This window comes from Tursiops truncatus, chromosome 8 (genome assembly GCF_011762595.2).
Source record: "Tursiops truncatus isolate mTurTru1 chromosome 8, mTurTru1.mat.Y, whole genome shotgun sequence".
NCBI classification, from domain to species: Eukaryota; Metazoa; Chordata; class Mammalia; order Artiodactyla; family Delphinidae; genus Tursiops; species Tursiops truncatus.
Window position 1 is genome coordinate 30,620,694 of NC_047041.1, and position 20,118 is coordinate 30,640,811.

Sequence of the window (20,118 nt, forward strand, 5' to 3'; positions counted from 1 at the left end):
ATTGCTACTTTGCTACCAGTGGAATTCATATATGTTCTGTGCCCTCACACAGTTGTTACATGGGATCTAAGTCAAGGGCACTGCTAGGGTCTGTTTTAGGGAAGGGAGTCCCTTCCTCATGGTGCCTCAGTCCCAGTCACCCCCACCAGCCATCCTGTATCCTGTGCCATGAACACTATGTCTCAGAGAAGCAAACTGCATCCTGTAATGCCTGGGCTGGTGGCTGTCCCACAAAGCCATAGAACTGATTTCCTCTCTCACCATTCGCTGCCACTGCACTGGGAATGTGAGCATTACATTCTCCCTTTTATCACTTTCCAAATACTGCAGTTCAGGAGACATGATCTTCCTCACCTGTCTCTTCATGTCACATCCTTGGTTCTGGCTTTCACTCTGCATCGATCCATCTGCCTCAGGGGGCTAGCCCCCTCGCAGTCGCCCTCTCTGTGTGTTCATGGTTGGCCAAGAGAACGCACATATTATGGCTCGTAAGATGTAACAGCAAATGGGCTTCCCTGGTGTCGCAGTGGTTGAGAGTCCGCCTGCCGATGCAGGGGACACGGGTTCGTGCCCCGGTCAGGGAAGATCCCACATGCCGTGGAGTGGCTGGGCCCGTGAGCCATGGCCGCTGAGCCTGCGCGTCCAGAGCCTGTGCTCCGCAACGGGAGAGGCCACAACAGTGAGAGGCCCGCGAGCCGCAAAAAAAAAAAAAAATCCAAAATCCTGAACCTATAAATTAGAGTGTTAAATTAATTAAAACAGGAAGCCATTAGATAGTGTGGGCCTAATGCCACGGTGGCCCATGTAACCAAACCCAAATCTAATCCTATAAATGCCTTAATGTTATGAAATCAAAATGCTAAACACAGCCAATCACAAACAGGAAACAAGGCTTTAAACTATACCCAATCAATAATTTTCTTACATTTCTCCCGATTTTTCTCTAGAAAAGCCTCTCCCTGTGCTCCTGTCAGTGGAGCATTCCTAACCACTTCTGGTTTGATGTTGCCAAATTCCATTCGATTTTTGCTCTTATAAACTCTTAAAAATTTTAATATACCTGAGTTTATCTTTTAATGGTTCTGGTTTCAGACTGTGGAACCAAAGGAGACTCCCTCCAACCTCCCCCAACACGCCCAGGAGCAAGAAGCAACCAAGCAGTTGTACCTGCTGAGCCCTTGAATTCCCTGCTTTCTCGATGCCTCTGGAGATGGTGGGTACATCCCTCTTGGATCCTAGCTCTGCAGCATTTACATTATCAGCTTCCAGAATTTATTCGTGCATTTCTTTTTCCAGACTGGGTCTGGAAACTGGCCAGAGTCAGACTGGGTTTGACTTACTGGACTGGGTCTGGGCTTGGACTGGGCCTGACTTAAGCCTCGGGTAAATAAAATTTTGTCCTAAGGCTGAACAAGTGAGTTAACCTTACCAACAAATATTTTGAATTCAGTGACCACAGTGGAGAAATTTTAACTTCAATAAGCTTGTCTATATATGAGGTAACCTAGAGAAAATGAGGTCTCAGCCAAGCACTCACCATAAAGGGTACAGGGAAAATTATTTTTCCTCTGCTACAGTTCCTGGTGACCAAGATGGGACCTGCTGGGACACCCCACTAGTTCCAGAGCCTGCAAATGAGATCCTGGGCAAAATGGCAGAAGCCAGCAAAGGGTGAGAATTCCTACCAAAGTCAGTTCTCTCAGATCTCTATCTGTGGTGCTTGGTAGAGAGAGGAAGGTAAATTTCATACTGTTCCTTCCTTTCCAAATTCAGATTGCCAGGCCAAAGAAAAAAAAAGTAAGAATTAGATCTTTGACTTGTGACTCATGAATTTGCTTTCAGGTACTCATTGGTTGTCTGCGCTTTCTCTCCCAGGAACAGCTATTACCTTCTTGTCTGTTTTGTTTTGTGTCCTGAGAACTTGGCTTGACAGTTGTCAGGTTGTGGACCCCTAAAATATGACTGGAGATAAATGTGGGTTACATCCTATTAGTGGCTAGATATGGCTGAACAGAAACGTGCATTGTACCATATTTGCAGTTAGGGTCCTACCACTATTGCCAGCTCTCAGGATAATTGTCTAATCCATTTTTTCCTTTGCCGATCTGTGCAAGTGGCTCTGGATATTGAGAGGATAGTATCTTTTGCATCCCTTTAGACCATTGGGAATGAAGAGGACATTGAAAAAGGTGATTAGAGGGCTAAAGACACCTGAAGCACTTAAGTTGGTGACAATCTTTCTTCCAATGTCCTGGCTTTTTGCAATAATAGCAGAAATTAGGAGGGCTTTGGTTTTGTTTGGGAACCTTCATTAGCTGGAGTTGAAAATTAAGAATTCTAGCAGTCTTTCTTTTAGATGACTCATCTAAGGTGCGAGTGAGCTGATTTGCCAAATTAACTAAATCTGGAGTGGACATAGTTTCTCATTCCACCCTGGTCCTTTTAACTGAAAAAGAAAGACACCAGTTCAAAATGTTAACAAGCATAGAGTTAAAGGCTACCCAAGTAGATTCAACATCTGAAGGAAGATGAGAATTTTCTTTGAAAAAAATCTGAAGTTGATTATAATAGCCATGAAAATGTTCATCAGATTTTTGTGTGCTAGCCTGAATTTTGTTCCAATCAATAGGCTTAAGAAAAGCTACTGTAAGTGCTGGGTAGAGTTCTACAGCGAGTGTTCTAGCCTCTTGCCAAAAGTTAGGAGTTTGCTTTTTTAAATCACTTTCAGGACGTTCCCATTGGGCAAGTTTCATCCAATGTTTGGCCTGACTCTCACCAACAAGCATGTGAACTAACTGATATAGATCTGAAAAACCAGGCTGGGAAGTCTGATAACTATGTTGAATTCTTCAGCAAACCTATGGGGTGGGGGTGATCCTTAGTTACTTTAGGAAACTCTTTAACTGTGGCTCACAATTTGGCCTTAGTCCAGGGAACATAAAAAACTTGAGGTTTGTTTGTATCATCAGAAGGCTTAACTTTAAAGGGGCAGGTTCTGATAGGTTCAGAGGAGGAGAGAGTGTGGAAAGTTTTAGGAAAAAGGGGAAGTTTGGTGAGAGAATTGGAATGGAGAAGCAGAGGTTGTAGGGGAGGTAGAGGCAGTGCAGAACAGAAGGAGAAAGATGGCGCTGGAGGTGGGGCCTGAGCACAAGGATGGCTCCCACGCATCTGGATAAAAAGACTTGGGATGTTGGGGGAGGGAAAGAGCAGCCTCAGAAGCCATTTTGTCTTTCTTTAATTGTTCGTTTGCCTCAGTTATTTAAAAATTGTATTTTTCAGAGAAGAAATTTTAGACTTCTGATAACACTTGAAAGCCTCAAAATACCAATCGAAATAAGTATCCCATTCAGTTTTGACTATTTTAAAGCCATGGCTGTCCAATACAATTTTAAGAAAAGTAAGTTTGGGGAGTTCAAAAAGTTCCCCGTAATGGGCATCAGTGTTCTAAATTACTTTTGGTTAAGTAGGTCCATTTAGATAGAAATGTGCATGAGGGGGGACTGTGGTTTTAATTTATAAAACCAGCTGGGGTTTCTGAAAAGAGAGGGCATGCTCAAAACTTTTAGATAACTTGGATGCCATTTCTTAGAGGTTTTACTCTAGAGAAAAGCAAAGAAACATCCTAAACTGCACAATTTCAATAGGTACAGGCTGGTTCCAAAGGAATCTGACCAAAGGCTTAGCAGCACATTTCCAGTAGGAACAGCCCAATTTCAAAAGAGTCAGTGCAAAGTACCAAATGAGTATTCAGAAAGAAGATAGAGCCTTTAACAGAAAGGACAAAAAGAAAAGAAAAAAAAAGCAGAAAAAAAGAAAGAAAGAAAAAAAAAAAAAGAAAAAAAAAAAGCAGCCTGGAAAGTTTTAAATTGCAAAAAGAGCACAGCTCCAGGGTCTGCAAGAAAGCAGTGAGCTCAGTGGGCTCTGTGGGTACCAGCACCAAAGAATACCCCCAATAACTAGCCTCAGAGTTATTGGGGGGTCTTCTCTGGATCCCACTCTCTGACACCAAGTAATGTTGACCTACACAATAAAACAGCCAGTTATTTTACCAGCAGAATGAGTTTATTTGAGAACAGAAAATAAAAATGTAATTTGGGACATACAATTTATGGTGGTGAACCACAGGCAAGTCTGAAGGACAAAGGAGAGGAAAGTTCTTTTCTAGGAAAGGGAGAAGTGAAGGAGTTGTTATAAACAGAGAGTCCTATTATAGGAACTGGAAGTTTTCATTGGCTAAGCTGTGACAGTTTCTCATTGGCTGGTCTGTGTCCAAGCAAGGAGAAATTCTTTCTTCTTCCTGCTGGACAGTAAAGTAGTAACCTTCTTCCTGTTGGAGACATAAAGGTAAGTTTCTTCCTGTTGGGTCTGCAACTGACATTAAGTGGTAGGGCATGAGAGCTCCCCCTTCTGGCCTCCCAACTCCATTCTAAATGAGGTTTCTGTTTATTAATTTTCCTAAAGAAATTGAAGGTAATGTAGTTGAATGGATAGGTCAGCTTCATTGTCGTTTAGGTTGCAACCCATTCTTTGAGGAATTGAAAACAACTGTATTTTTCTTACAGATCAAGTCTTTACAAGAACAGAAATGCAGCTCTAGAAACAATTAAAAGCTCACCTATCTTTTTACCAATCGTCAAACATCCCCTATTCATCTCAAAAGACTTGTAATTATTGTAAAATTCTGGATTTAGGATCAAAAGTCCTTCTTGAAGAAACTTGCATTCATTCCCTGTATCTTCGAGACGTAAATGTTCTACCTGTTCTTCTCTAGGAACTGAGGGCCATCTCTTTGAAACAGAAACTTCCGAGAGATAATTCTTATCAGAGGAAAAAGAAAAAAGAAAAGAAAAGAAAAAAAAGGGGAAAGCCTATTTGGAAACTAATCAAATGAAAAAATGGAAAATCTTAACACTCTCCACAAATATTAATAAAAAGTTTGTGCCATCTGAGCTGGTAAACTTAACTTATGCATCTGCCAGAAACACAATTTGGATCCAACCACTCTTTTCTAAACTTGTGGGTTTGTATTATTATACTATTACCAAAAAGCTGGCTTCGCCCCCTGGTGGGTGTCAGCCAAATTGCACAACCAAGTCAAAGATCAGGAGAAGGAAGGTTGTATTACTTGCAGCAAGTAAGGAGTGGACCGGGGATCTTTCCCACAGCAGTGTCTCCCTGCACAGCAACATGGGGGAAGTTTTAAGCTAAGTGTACATACATTCTCATGAGGGGGTTTGAGCAGAGGAGAATTCAGTATAGAATTAGGGCAAAGTTCAACAGAGTCCAAGCTCTAGTTGATTGAATTCAAAAAGGGTCAACGTCATCATTCCTTAGGTTCCGCCTGATCTGGTGGTTGAGTGCCCAAGGGCGTCCAGATTCTGTGAAACAGCTAGAAAATGTTCTTCAGGTTAACCTTTACCATTGTGGAACTGGGAGTCTTTACAACTGATTTATTATCTTTGTTATTGTTACTTCTCTTGCCTGATAACAGTCATCTGTTCCTGAATTATTTTGTTCTTTTAAGATCATTAATTACCGAGACCTGTTCAAGAACAAGCATTGCGGCCAGGCTTAGATCACAGCATAGCTTAGGCCAAAAAATAGCTTTTCTTATGTCAAGAAACCCATGTCTGGTTCTCTTTCTCCAGGGACCCCTACCCTATCTGCTTCTTGGTAAAATTTTAGAACCATAAGTTCTCTGTTTTTGCCTCTCTGTATGTTTATGTATGTCTATGTATGTATCAGTGTGTGATAGTTTTCTACTTCCAATGGTATTGACAAAGTTAGTTTTTAGAGTATTCTATTTATTTGGCTTAAAGGCAAAGCATCTCTATACATCACGTATACTCTCAGAAATATAGAAACTAATCCAAATGCTTTTCAGAATTAAAGACCATTCCTACACCTGAGTTAGTCTAATGTGGAAGAAAATCTCTCAATAGTAATTTCATGTCCTTTATGCTGTAACAGATGTGTAGATGGAGTACTATGGCAACACAGAAGATGAAAACGTCTTCTTGGCGAAATCCAGAGAAAGTGAACTGCAGAGGTGATATTTGAGAAAAACCTTAATATACAACTAGAACATTTCCAGAAAGTTAAGTGGTAATGGGCATTTGAGGCACGAGACAGATTTTATAAAAGCCTAATGCCACAAAACAGCCAAGAATGTTTCAGAAACCATTTGAAATTTTATGTAACAAGTTTTTATGATAGATGATGGGATTAGAGAATGGGAGAGTAGAGTTGAAGGAGAGATGAGGTTGAGAGCTTAAATATTCAGGATTCAGTGTTGCAAGTAAAATAAACTAAAATTAGTTTAAGCAAAAGGGAGAATGGACAAAGGGGTAGGGGTTTATTACAAGGACACGAGACTATCTCATAGAACCCAAGGGTAGGAATGACACTGGGTGTCAAGAAACCCTGGAATCAAGATCAAGTTCAGGAATTAAGGGAGTACTCCATTTCTAATACTATCTCTGCTCCTCTCTGGACACGTGCTTTATTATACTTTCTAGTTAATCCCAGGTCTCTGTGAATGTATCCATGTGGTAGGCAGAAGCTGACCGGTCACATATGTAACACTTCCAGCCACTTCAAACTACAATTCAATACCTCAGCAAAGAATACCATCTGCTAAATGGAATCAGGTATCTTTTCTTCATTCAACTAACTGTACCCAGAGGCATGAGGGTTTCAAGGTAGATGTCCACTACAAGAATAGATTAGTATAAGGTCCTGGGAAAATGTGCATATCCTGATGAAAACAGTTCAACTTTATTTTGAAGGGAAAAAAGAGTAAAGGCAAAGATTTTCAAGCAAGAGTCAGATATGATCGCATTTATTTTTTAGGAGGACCCTAGTGGTGGTTGGATATGACTAAAAGAGAGAACAGCAACCAGGCTTACCTTGTTTACTATTATATCTGCTGCACCTGGCATAGTTCCTGATGCATAGGAGACTCAATAAATATTTCCTTGGTAAATGGATAAAGAATGCCTTAGGCTTTTATCCTGAACAACAATGGAGAATGCTGTCATTTATTCAGATAGGGCAGATAGGGAAGCTGGGTGGAGGTGGGGGTGAGGCTGGAAAGTGGACAGTAAATGTGTTGGGGGTGGTAGTGAAGTGACTTTTATGTATCAACTTGACTGGATTAAAGGATGCCCAGAGAGCTGGTAGAACATTATTTCTGGGTGTATCTGTGAGGGTGTCTCTGGAAGAGATTAGCATCTGATTCAGTAAACTGAGTAAAGAAGATTCGCCCTTACCAACGTGATTGGGGTCCTAACAGGACAAACAGGTGAAGGAAAGATGAGTTTCCTCTCTCTCTTCTTCAGCTGGGTCGTTCATCTTTTCCTGAACTCAGACATCAGAGGAAGTGGTTCTTGGGCCTTCAGACTTGAAGACTTATACGAGAGACACACCCCTACCACGCCACTTCTCGGGCCTTCGGTTGAGGACTGAATTATACCATCAGCTCTCCTAGCTCTCCAGCTTTCAGGCAGCAGACTGTGGGACTTCTTGGCCTCCATAACCATATGAGTCAATTCCTATAATAAATCTTCTCTTTTGTATATCTCTATATAGCCTATCAGTTCTGTTTCTCTGTAGAACCCTGACTAATACTGGTGGGCCTGATAGACTCTCAGATGGAGATTTCAATTAAGCAATTGGATGTTTTTCTGGATCCCAGGAGTGAAGTTTTGTCTGGCAAAAAACGTGAAAAAATGGAGGATTCTATCAAGATCAGTGATATTAGTGATACTGACTTCTGTGACAAATCTATAGGATTAAAAAAAATAAGAAGTTTATTTTTCACATGTATAAAATCCAGTGAGCATTCTTGATTGCTGGTTACTCCTCCAAGTAATGATTCAGAAATGGTTGCTCTTTCCATCTTGAGGCAATACCACCCCCTAGAGCCTCTGATATCTCTCCTAGGTCTTGTGTATTCAGCCAAATGATTGAAGCGAAGAGAGAGGATTATGTAGGAAGTGTTGAAAGGCTAGGCTTGGCAGTGGTATATATCACTTCCTCCTATATTTTATTAACTCTTACACAGTAATGTGGACCTACCTAACTTCAAGGGAGACTGAGAACTTCTGGCCTAGCTGTATGCCTAGGAAACAGGAAATGTGTTTGGTGAGCAGTTTCTACCAGAGCATGGATCATACTTAGAGTTTGAAATCACCTCAAGAGATGCTATAGAAAGAAGAGAGCACAGGGCCAAAGGCAGAGCCTTGAGACAGTCCAACATTTAAAGGGCTGGTAAAGGTGGATCTGGTAAAGGAGACTGAGAAGGAATGCCAGTTTGAGAGAAGTGATGTCATCTGGTCTGGAAGAGAAAGTGTTAATTGGGGAACTAGCATTTCACTTTACTAAACTCTTTGAGGATCTGTATTGTAACATTTAAAATATTGTTTTGAATATCCTTAAGGGTAGGTTTATACAGAAAAAAACTATTCAGAATTTTATTTTAATTTTTATAATCTATATTTGGTTGATTGAAGTTTGAAATTTAAAAAAGAACTTGTTCTTTCTTAACTTTAGTTTCAGTAAATATATCTTATTCAATTAATAAATCAAGTAAATTTAACAATAACCCTGGAACCTTTCATAATTTTAGTCTTACTTTACACAGTTAAATACTGTCAAACATTTTAAACAGCATTTATACATTTAATGTATTCTGTTAATTTTTAAGCAATTCAATCACCTGACAAACCTTATCAAGTACTTAAAATTAATTCTTATAAGTCTAAAAAAATTTAATTTATAATTATGGGGAATATTAACTTCTTTTACATATTTCAGTAAAACTGCATATAAATATAGTAAGTAATTTCAATTTAAAACCCAAAAGATTAACTGAATTACTCAATTATATAGCTTTTATTAGAATCAAGTCTAATCGAATAGGCTAAATTCTCTTAAATATCACACAGCACAGTTTTGAAATAATAATTAATGGAATAATAAATAATTAACTTGATTACCTAAACATTTCTATGTTTAAATCTAAATATTCTAGAGGTAAAAATATGCTTTCTCACAAAGGAAGTATTGGTGCCACCGCAAAGAGTCTTCAAGGATACTTTCTTACATGTTTGGCATATTTACCTGAGATACTGACCAGAGATACTATGCCTGTGATGCCCTATTTGTAGTCACTATATCAATTCACTTAATAGTCTTGTAGGTCTAATAACCAACAGAGATTATATGCTTGGGTTTAGATTTGACTTAATTTTTCTTCTCACAAGACTCTGCAACCTCACTCAGGTGGTTACATCACTGGGTTTAATTTTCTTTTGGTTCTTATGTTATTTCAAATTCTTCCTACATAGGTCTAAAGAACTCTGATCTTAATGGAAACCTACACTTTGGTCAGGTTTTTCCCATTTGGTAGAAACAGGTTTCCGTATGGGTGTAGATAACTCATGGCTATACAGTGCCAAGGTGGAGTCCATCTCACTAATAAAAGAGAGAGAGGGAGAGAGGGAGACAGAGAGAGACAGACAGACAGACAGACAGACAGAGACAGGGAGAGGGAGAGAAATAGAGAGAGAAAATGAGGAGCAAAGAGAATTGACCACTGTCTTGGTAACTTTGCGAAGAGCCTTTTCTGTGGAGTTGGTAGAGACTATAAAAGGGGTAAAACTGAACAATTTACCTATAATTGTGTATGTGAGCACCTGAGGTAGATTTAAAATCAAATATGTCTGATTTCAAAGCCATGACTTTGAAAATATGTACTTTGGCATATTTGTATGTGTGAATGTTTGTGTCTTTTCAATAATTTTTTTGTTAATATTTTCAAAGTGAATACTCTCAATGAATCTAAGATACCACATTTTAAAAACTAAATTTTTGTTAATGTATTGTTTTGGTTATATTTGGGGCCTTTTGGCATCCTTTAGTTTTAGAATTGCCATCTAGTTTTTTTGTTCTTTTTTTTAAATGGTGGTAAGAATATTTAATATATCTGACCTTTTAACAGATTTTTAAGTGTTCCAAACAATACTGCTATCTATTCTGCACAATATTATCTGTAGACACAATGTTATGCAGCATATATCTAGAACTTATTCATCTTGCATAACAAAAGTTTTATAGCCCTTCATTAGCAACTCCCTAGCAACCACCATGCTATTGTATGCTTCTACAAGTTTGACTACTTTAGATACTTCATATAGGTTGAAGCATGCAGTATTTCCCTGCTGTGACTGCCTATTTCACTTAGCATAATGTCCTCAAGCTTCATCAATGTTGTCACATATTGCAGGATTCCCTTTTTTTTAAGGCTGAATAGTATTCTATGTTATGTATACCTACTTTATTTAAAAAAACTCCTTTCATTGGTTGATGGACATTTAGGTTGCTTCTACATCTTATCTTATGTGAATATGGCTGCAATGAATATGGAAGTACTAATATCTGTTCGAGTCCTGCTTTCAGTCCTTCTGGATAAATATCCAGAAGTGGGACGGCTGGATCACAAGGTAGTTCTTTTTAAATTTTTGAGGATCCTTCATGCTGTTTTCCATTGTGGCTGCACCATTTTGCACTCCCAACAATAGAGTAAAAGACTTCCAATTATTTAGAAAACAAACAAAACCAAAATCCCAAAAAACAGAGTTTTTAGTTTCTAGCTTAAACAAAGAAACATCCCACCAATCAACACTCCTCCGCTCTCCCAATAAAATTACATTTAATTGAATCTTTAGTTTACCATTCTCCATATTTTCTCAAGAACTCTGAGGAAGATATTTCTTTAAACACTTGCTAATTTAATTCTCTTTAGTCTAGGTCTTAATAATGTATTTTTTCTCAGAATTCCCACTACAGACCTTCAAAACTGTGACCTTTGCCAATAGTTATTCCTAATGAGCTTCTGGCTGAGCTCTTCCTTTTATATTCCAAACAAATCTCAACACTTTTTACTTTATCCTATCCTAATCACACTCACCTTGCTTCTTACCAAACTAGAATCACCAGCGTTCTGTGATTATTCTGCTGTGTGTGGAATAAAATGGCCCTTTCTACTTCATCAGACTGGAGAATACCTTTTCATCTTTCAAGTTCTTTAAGGGCCACTCTTCCTTTTGAATGTTTATTCATAACAAAATTCCTGGTGCTACTTTCCAGGACAGATTTCAGCTTTGATCCAATATATTAAACTCTCATATGAATCAGATACACATAGAAATTTTTAGTATGCTTAAGAATGAAAAAATCTATTTTTCACATCTATTCTTTAAAATATTATAAAGCTACTAAAAACAATAAAGGAAAAACTTTATGTACTAACATGAAAGTCTGCATTATTGAGTAAAATAAACGTATTATAAAATTATAGGCATAAGTACAAAAAAATTCCTCCAAAAACACCAAAAGAAAAAGTCAGAATACCCAACAGAAAATTGGACAAAACACTTGAACAGTCACTTCAAAGAATACAAGTGGGGCAACAAACTTAGGAGAAGCTGTTCTATTTTATTAGCTGTCAGGGAAATACAATTTAGTTGGCAAGCATATGGAGGAATTAGAATTTCACATGCACTGCTGGTAAGAGTGACTTCTAGATATATACCCACAGAAATAAATACATATAATCACCAAATGTTCGTAGAAGCACAGTTTCTAACAGCTAAGAACTGGAGATGATCTAGATGTCTATCAAGAGGAAAATGGATAAATAGATGGTGGCATATTTGTACAGTTGGTTAGTTCATAGGCCAGAGAATGAGTGAATGATTGGTACATGGAAAAACTATGGCCCAGTAGTATGCTGGAGCCTGCTCCTACCAGCTTACAAGAGGCAATTATGGGGGTCTTCTCTGGTGGCGCAGCAGTGAAGAGTCCACCTGCCAATGCAGGGGACATGGGTTCGAACCCTGGTCCAGGAAGATCCCACATGCCGCAGAGCAACTAAGCCCGTGCACCACAACCACTGAAGCCTGCGTGCTCTAGGGCCTGCGAGCCACAACCACTGAGACCGTGCCCTGAAAATACTGAAACCCATGTGCCTAGAGCCTGTGCTCTGTAACAAGAGAAGCTATTGCAATGAGAAGCCCACGCAGCGCAACGAAGAGTAACCCCCGCTCGCTGCAACTAGAGAAAAGCCCATGCGCAGCAACAAAGACCCAATGCAACCCCAAAAAAGGCAATTACGGGCATCTCCTTCCAACTCACATACATCATGTGTTAGCTTTAACTCTACCACTGTGGGAGTATTTACATCATGGAAATTAAGAGATGCCACAAATCAGGGCTTTCCCCTCCCTTGCCAGAGCTGATTTACTAGTACACCACTGAAAGTATCTCACAAATGTAATTCTGAGTGAAAGATGCCGAACACAAAAGTAAATATACTGTATAATTCTGTTTATAGAAACTGCAAAACTAAATGTTGGTGTTAGAATTCAGGATAGAATAGTGGATATTAGCCAATGTGAGGAGTAGTGATGTAAAGGGGATTGAGGAGGGCATCTGGAGTTCCTGGTAAAGCTCTGTTTCTTGATCCTGATGCTGAATTATCATTGTTTGTAAAAATTCATGAAGCTGTACGATTATGATTTGTGTACTTTTCTGTAAGTATGTACACATCAATTGAAAACTTTCTTAAAATAAAAAAACAAATAAATGCATAGCATGATATCATTTTGTATTTTTAAAGGTATTGTGTATATGCATCGAAAAATGTCTGGAAGGATTAATACTAAGATGTTTACAGTACTTACCTCTGGAGGGTGATATGGTATAGGAAAGGAAAGAAGGGTGTAAAAGATTACTTTGAGCTTCTTATTTCCTATACTTCTATATACATTTCTTAAAAAGATAAACACGCTTCATTTTAGTGTTAAAATTTAACTGAAACCCTCTATATTTTTTCTTAAAATGTGTCCTTTTACAAACCCATTCTATCATTTGATTGAAAAGCTAAATATTCTATTTCTCAAAACTTCAAAGGAAAGAAACTTGTCTGCAAAGATTCCCCTAGTTTAGGAGAATGAGAATTAATTAGTTTAAAAGAGTGGAATTTAGAGGAATCATTAAGAAATAATCTTATTTACCTATACACCTATCTTTTTATTTTAATCAATTTTTGTGATTTATAATTTATATACAATAAAATGAACAGAATTTCAATGTGTAGTGAAAAGAGTTTTACAAATGTATATGTTCATATAATCACCCTCCAACTTTAAAAGATTGAAAATTTTAAAATGATAGAAAATCACTTGGAGAAGAGAGTTCTTGTCTTTCCAAGCTACATTATTTAATGTGTAATATAGAGTGCAAGCATTCTGTGTTTACAGATTAAGTGGAAGTCATGGAGTTCTGTTTCTGTTTTTGTTTTTGTGTTCAAGAATGTTTATTAAAGGTTTTTTTTTATTGGAGTATAGTTGATTTACAATGTTGTGTTAGTTTTTGCTCTACAGCAAGGTGAATCAGTTATACATATACATATATCCACTCTTTTTTAGATTCTTTTCCCATATAGGTCATTACAGAGAATTGAGTAGAGTCCACTGTGAAATACAGTAGGTTCTTATTAGTTATCTATTTTATATATAGCAGTGTGTATATGTCAATCCCAATCTCCCAATTTATCCCCCCCTTTCCCCCTTGGTAGTCATAAGTTTGTTTTCAACATCTGTGACTGTATTTCTGTATGTAAATAAGTTCATTTGTACCATTTTTACAGATTCCACATATAAACGATATCATATGATATTCGTCTTTGTCTGTCTAACATACTTCACTCAGTATGACAATCTCTAGATCCATCCATGTTGCTGCAAATGGCATTATTTTGTTCTTTTTTGTGGCTAAGTAATATCCCACTGTATATATGTACCACACCTTCTTATCCATTCCTCTGTTGGACATCTAGATTGCTTCCATGTCCCAGCTATTGTAAATAGTGTTGCAATGACCATTGGGGTACACGTTTCTTTTCAAATTATGGTTTTCTCTGGATATATGCCCAGGAGTGGGATTGCTGGATCATATGGTAGTTCTATTTTTAGGTTTTTAAGGAACCTCCATACTGTTCTCCATAGTGGCTGTACCAATTTACATTCCCACCAAAAGTGTAGGAGGGTCCCTTTTCTCCACACCCTCTCCAGCACTTATCGTTTGTAGATTTTTTGATGGCGGCCATTCTGACCAGTGTGAGGTGATACCTCATTGTAGTTTCGATTTGCATTTCTCTAGTTAGTGTTTCTCTAATAGTTAGTAAAGATGTTAGAGCATCTTTTCATATGCCTCTTGGCCATCTGTATGTCTTCTTTGGAGAAATGTCTATTTAGATCTTCTGCCCATTTTTAATTAGGTTGTTTGTTTTTTTGATATTGAGCTGCATGAGCTGTTTGTATATTTTGGAGATTAATCCCTTGTCGGTCTCTTCATTTGCAAATATTTTCTCCCCTTCTGTGTTTTGCCTTTTTGTTTTGTTTATGGTTTCCTTTGTCATGGAGCTTTAAAGTATTTTTCTTTTTAGAACATTATTTTTAAAAAGTAAATATGTATTAGAGCCTGGGGATAAAGGAGCTAAAAAAATTTTAATTGTTTTCTTTCAAACATATTCCAGAGATGAGTGTAATACTGTTTGATTTAGTTCATGTCTGTATAAAGACAGATTTATCTTGTCCTTATTGCCATATTGACTGATCTAATCACTTTCAATTTATGAAAGAAATATTAGTATTATGCATAGAGTATCTCATTTTACTCTTTGGAATATATTTCTTTACTGTTCTCATAAGAATAGTTTTTTCTTAAGTGTAGGTTAGCATAATGATAGTGTATTGGTTTCAAACACAGGAGATTTCTAAGTACATATATGATGTTTACTTAAAATAATCTGATCAAATAAGATAATGATTTTACATGATTTTTTGAAATACGTAACAACAGCATCTCTTATTCACTTACAGTGATCTAAGTGCCAGGCTTTTCTGCTAACATTTTTTAACCACCGCGTGCAACAGGAACTTGTATTATTACTATTTTATAGATGAGTAAACTGGAGGTTAGCAAGACTAAGGAAATTACATTAGAGTACACGACAGGGCGGTTAATGGAGGATGTTGCCAAAAAGAATCCAAAATCTAGATAGCCTGCACTGCTTTGTTAAGGAATTTAGAATCACTATATAGTGCACTGGATTCCACTTAAGGTTTCTGAGTTGGGAAATCAAAAACAGAGTAGAGACCTTGGGAAATTAATCTGACAACATTGTTCTGTTTGAGCTCTCAAGCTTCCTGCCACTTGAGTTGACAGCAATATTCCAAGATTTCTTGGTCAAGACTGCTTTAAATCATTTCAGCCTAACAAGGTTGGATTATACACATTCTCTCCAAGGCTGGTTAGCCAGCACAACTATTTTGTACTGATTTATATGTATTCAGTTCTAGCCAGTCATAGGTAGGGAATCATAATAGCTACTATTTATTGAGCATCTGCTTTTACCAAACCTTACAGTCCAGAGAGTCAGAAATCGCAGCTTAAGCAAAAAAAGATCTTATTATTTGGTGTTTCTGTGACGCAGCCCAGTACTTGGCCCATGTTGATAATTTTAAGAGATGGCTTTCAGACTGAATAAAATATCTAAATGAGTATATATTAGTAAAGGACAAAAATGCTTTCTCTCTTTACTGAATTAAAGTTAAATAGTTTCATTTTGTACTCTACTGTTCTATTGTTTAAAAGAGTTTTGTAACTAGGTAATAACTATTCATCATCTAATAGTTGCTGTACTGTTCAATCATTTAAAGGTATTTATCGTATACGTATTATGTGCCAAGTGCTCTGTCAGGCACAGCCCTTCCTCTTTGGAGCTTTCAGTCTAAAGATTCTGTAAGAGCTGATAACGAGTAGCAGATACAAGTGTATTACGTTTCCTTCGTTTAATATTTCTATTCTGAATCTCTTATTTCCTGTACTGGGAGAGGAAGAGGATGATCAGGTCACATTTTACCTTATCTACCTACCTACAAAGTAAAGCCACACATTTTTTGTGTATGGATGGGCCTATGGCACTATGAAATATTTCAAGGTGTTCTTCAAACAAAAGCTAATGATGTTAATAGGAGTCATTAGGTACAAACAAGGAGCCCAAAATGCTTTCCTGAGCACAAGCTATTGCTGTTCTTTTTGGCTCATAATCTCTGTTTTCTGGTATTGTTATTTATCTTTCCGTTTAGGTCCTGCCTTCCCCCTTTGAGTAGAGTTCTTCAGTAACAGTAATGATCTCTTATACCTCATAATGCTTCTTTACTTAGCATGTCATCCATTCATTCAAAAGGGTGTTTCTATATGCGAGGCATTGTGATAACTCTGGAAAATAGACGGGAACGTGATATGGTTCCTGGCACCAAGAAGCTTAAATCTGAAAGGGAATAAGAGAGTAACATGTGTAACAAAAGGCTGACACAAAATTAAGGAAAAGTAGAGATCACTGTATTAGTACCAAATGTCTATGAATATCAAGAAGACTTCACAACATAGGTATTTTTAAGCAGGATCTTTAAAGAGAGAAAAAATTATGCATATGAACGTGGAAATAATACGTCCATATAAGAAGTTATGCATATGAAAGTGGAAATAAGATGTCCACATAGACGAGTACATTTGCAATTTTGGACACTTTCAAAAATAAAGCATTATTAAACAGATGTTGTATTCATTTTTCCTTGGGAGTTTATGAGTCATAATGAATGTGTGAAGGAAGTAAATGGTGCAGGGTTGGGGAGAGTATTGTATGAAACCAATGCTTTTGAAATCTCAAATAGCAACCCAGGCAAGGTGTAGGGATGTCAGATTTTTCATTTGTCATTAGGTGACATAATACATAGTGAATTATCAAGCAAATAGTTTTCCTTTCGAACATTAAAGTTGTTCTTCTGTTCAATCATTCACCTGTTCGTTAATTGAAACAAATAGCCATTCCTAGCTATCTTGTGCCAGGAGATATGGGTATAAATATGTATCAAATAAAGTCCTTGACCTCAAAAAAAAATTCACAACATCCAGGAAGATGGACAAGGAAACACAGTTACAATGTAGTATGATAAATGTTTCAATCAAGAAAAATAACGTATCTTACGGGTTTGGCATTTTTCTTCTACAAGTCCTTGTATGAAGAATCATCTACAATCTTTCCTCAATAGTCGAAGAAGGAAGTACAGTGTGATCTAATGCTTATCAAAGCAAACATGTGTCAAGTTTTTTGGGGGGGAAGGTGGGTGTTAATCAACTTCATTAAAGCTTAGTTTCTTCAGCTGTAAAAGAGAAATAGTAGCAACAGAAAAATCTAGTGTGGCTTGCCTCAGTGAGAATCCTGCGCACCGCAAGGAAGAGTAGCCCCTCCTCGCCGCAACTAGTAAAAGCCCTCGTGCAACAACGAAGACCCAATGCAGCCAAAAATAATAAATACAAAAAAAAGAAAGAAAGCAGCTTAAAAAAGAAAAGAAAAGAAAAGAAAAATCTAGTGTGGCTTGCAAAACCACCTGTTAGAGATTTCAAATTCTTTGGGGCTAAATCCTGATAATTAAATGAAATAATTCTGTAAAGCATATAGCAAGTGCCTGCCATGTGGAATGTGCTTATAATATTAATCAGTCATTAATTACTCTTAAAGCTATGTTTTCCCCACTAAACTGTAAGCTTCATGAGGAGAGAACGAATCCTTTCAATAAGATTTGACAGATGTTCATTTGTTCTCTGATTTCTTCAAATGTAGCCCAGCTCACCATAAGGGTATTAATTAAATTGTTAGGTAGTTGTAACATTGTTCAAAACCCTTCTTATATTTAATAAATATAATTTCCCTCAATTATACTCGCATCTGACCTTCAGAACATCTTTATTAACAGATGGTACTTAATAATGTTATTAGATGATCCTATATTTTACAAATGAGAAGATACATTCAAGTAAACCGAATATGTGACTCTCCAGGGTACAAGGCTTAGACAGGACCAGATCCAAAGCTTAAGTCCAAGTCTTCCGACTCCAAGCCCAGTGTTCCTCCCAATACAAGCAAAGAGCTTAGCAAATGCAGCCCATGCTCAAGGGAGGCAGTACAGTGGTTTAGAGTAAGGCACACTTTGGATTTTGTCTTAGCTTTGTGACTTTGAGTGATTTATCTCATCTCATTAAATTTCAGTTTTCCTGCATGTAAAACGGGAAGGGTGATAGTATCAATCACGAAGGGTGCCGATGATTAAACGAGTTGATGTATATAAAGTGGCTCATTTAGAAAGTGCTCAGTAAGTATTATTCTTCCACCATTCCTGGTTAGATTTAACAATAGGAACATTAGGAGACATTTAATAAATATAAGCTATTGTTAGAAAGGGCTGAAGAAACTCCTTCCTTTCCTGTCCTAAGTCATCTAGTAGTTGTCTTGGTTCACTGTTAACATTTTAATTTTCCCACATCTCTTCACTCAGCTCAGAAATTCTTTATCAGAGTACCCAACATTCTCTATGATGTAGCCCCGTGTCTCCTCGCTCTCTCCCTGTTCGCTCCCTTTCCCAAAGCAAACTATCTGCCATTCCTTGACTATCGCTCTGGCTCCCAGACCCAAAGTTTCTTCTCATCTCCCCTGGTTCAAACTCCGCTGGTACTTCACGATTCTTTTAAATACAATGCTTCCGTAAAGCACTCCTAGCTAGAGGCCATGCATGCAGTCTCCCTTACAGATTATAAGAACATCGTTGATAAAGCATGTCGTTATTGTCCTCCTTTAGATATCATTGTTATAATTTTTTAAGAATTTATAACAGGGGTAGATTTATGTGTGATTGACTCTTCAGGTTAACTCAACAAAGACTGATTTCATACCCACAGTGTAAGAGAGTGCCAAGGGCAGCTCTGATATATAAAGAGATGTGCTCTCTGCCTTCAGCAAATTCCAATAATATTTCTTTAAAAATGGTTGTGCTATGTAAAGGGAGGAATAATTCCCTAATAATTGATAAGTATCAATGATCTTCATTAGGAAAAAGAGCACAGTGGTAACTGGCATTGACACCAAAATTCACTCCCTGAATATCCAAAGCAGTGCCAGAACTGGACACCACCGTTTTCTACTTGATTTTACTCCTTTTAGGGCTATAATAGTATTTAATAGGATTTCGGATCTGAAAAAAGTTCTTGAGGAATAGTTTAGTCTACCAACTTGCCTGGAACATGCATTTTCCTAGACAGACAAAAGAGGATCGTTCTATTGAATTACGGGGTACTTAGTGTTCTTTTTGTGAATCGGATTGTGGTCTGGAAGTGGAGAAAGGAGAAGAGTTTGTCCTTTGCTTCCTCCTTCCCTTTCTTCCTTCTTTTCCTTTATTTTAAAATAAGGGCTAGAAATTTTCAAACTAAACTTTTTTTTAAGCACCCCTCCGAAGGGGCCGGGTTTTCTTCTTCTGGGGACTGATACTGCCTCTTGCTCTCCGGGATTGGTTGAGAGTAAACTAGAAATACTTTCAGGGGCGGAGAAACCTGGAGTGCCCTGGGAGTGCGAGTGGACTGGGCTGGGAGTGGACTCTAGGCTGCAGAACTGCTAAAAGCGGCCCTCGAAGGAGGAAGCCTTTGCCCCGCCGCCCGCGAGGCAGCAGGGTGGCCACCGCAGAGACACCGGTCCCCGGAGGCCCCGACGGCCACACGCTGAGATGTGGAATCTCCTGCGCGAAACCGACTCGACCTTTGTGGCCTGGCGCCGCCCGCGCTGGCTGTGCGCTGGGGCCCTGGTGCTGGCCGCCTGCCTCTTCGTCCTCGGCTTCCTCTTCGGTACGGGGGCCCTCGCCACGCACAACCCCGAGCCTACCCGGCTGTTTGGCGGTTCGCGGGATTCCCGGGCCAGGTGCTGGTCTCCCGGTCTCCCGGGGGGTGGGGGAAAGTGGGGACGAGCACCCGCGAGTTAGGTGGAAGTTGCTGGACGGACTACTGTTAAGACAGTCACCCAGGGTAAGGAGTAGAACGGAGAGACTCAAAGTGAACTTGAGAAAGTTCCAACTGCTGGGGCCCTGCGAGCAATCGGTACGTTTTAGTAGGAGCGCCGGATCTCTGGGGGCATTTGCTAGGTCGTCCCAGGAGCTTTGCAAG

The 20,118-nt window shown here is 38.4% G+C and overlaps 1 protein-coding gene and 1 pseudogene across 3 annotated transcripts in view; one reads left to right on the plus strand and one right to left on the minus strand.

Annotated features, from left to right (window-relative positions):
* LOC109552305 (lysine-specific demethylase 4D-like) overlaps positions 1 to 20,118 on the minus strand; it is a 359,102-nt pseudogene that overhangs the window by 119,896 nt on the left and 219,088 nt on the right.
* Positions 19,529 to 20,118, plus strand: part of FOLH1 (folate hydrolase 1) — a 65,307-nt gene continuing 64,717 nt past the window's right edge. For all 3 annotated transcript variants that reach the window (XR_012333345.1, XM_033862108.2, XM_073808270.1), the window contains exon 1: positions 19,529 to 19,803. Coding sequence is in view for 2 of the 3 variants with exons in the window: in XM_033862108.2 (XP_033717999.1) it covers positions 19,686 to 19,803 (118 nt within the window). In the remaining variant the exon portion in view is untranslated. The remainder of the gene's footprint in view (positions 19,804 to 20,118) is intronic.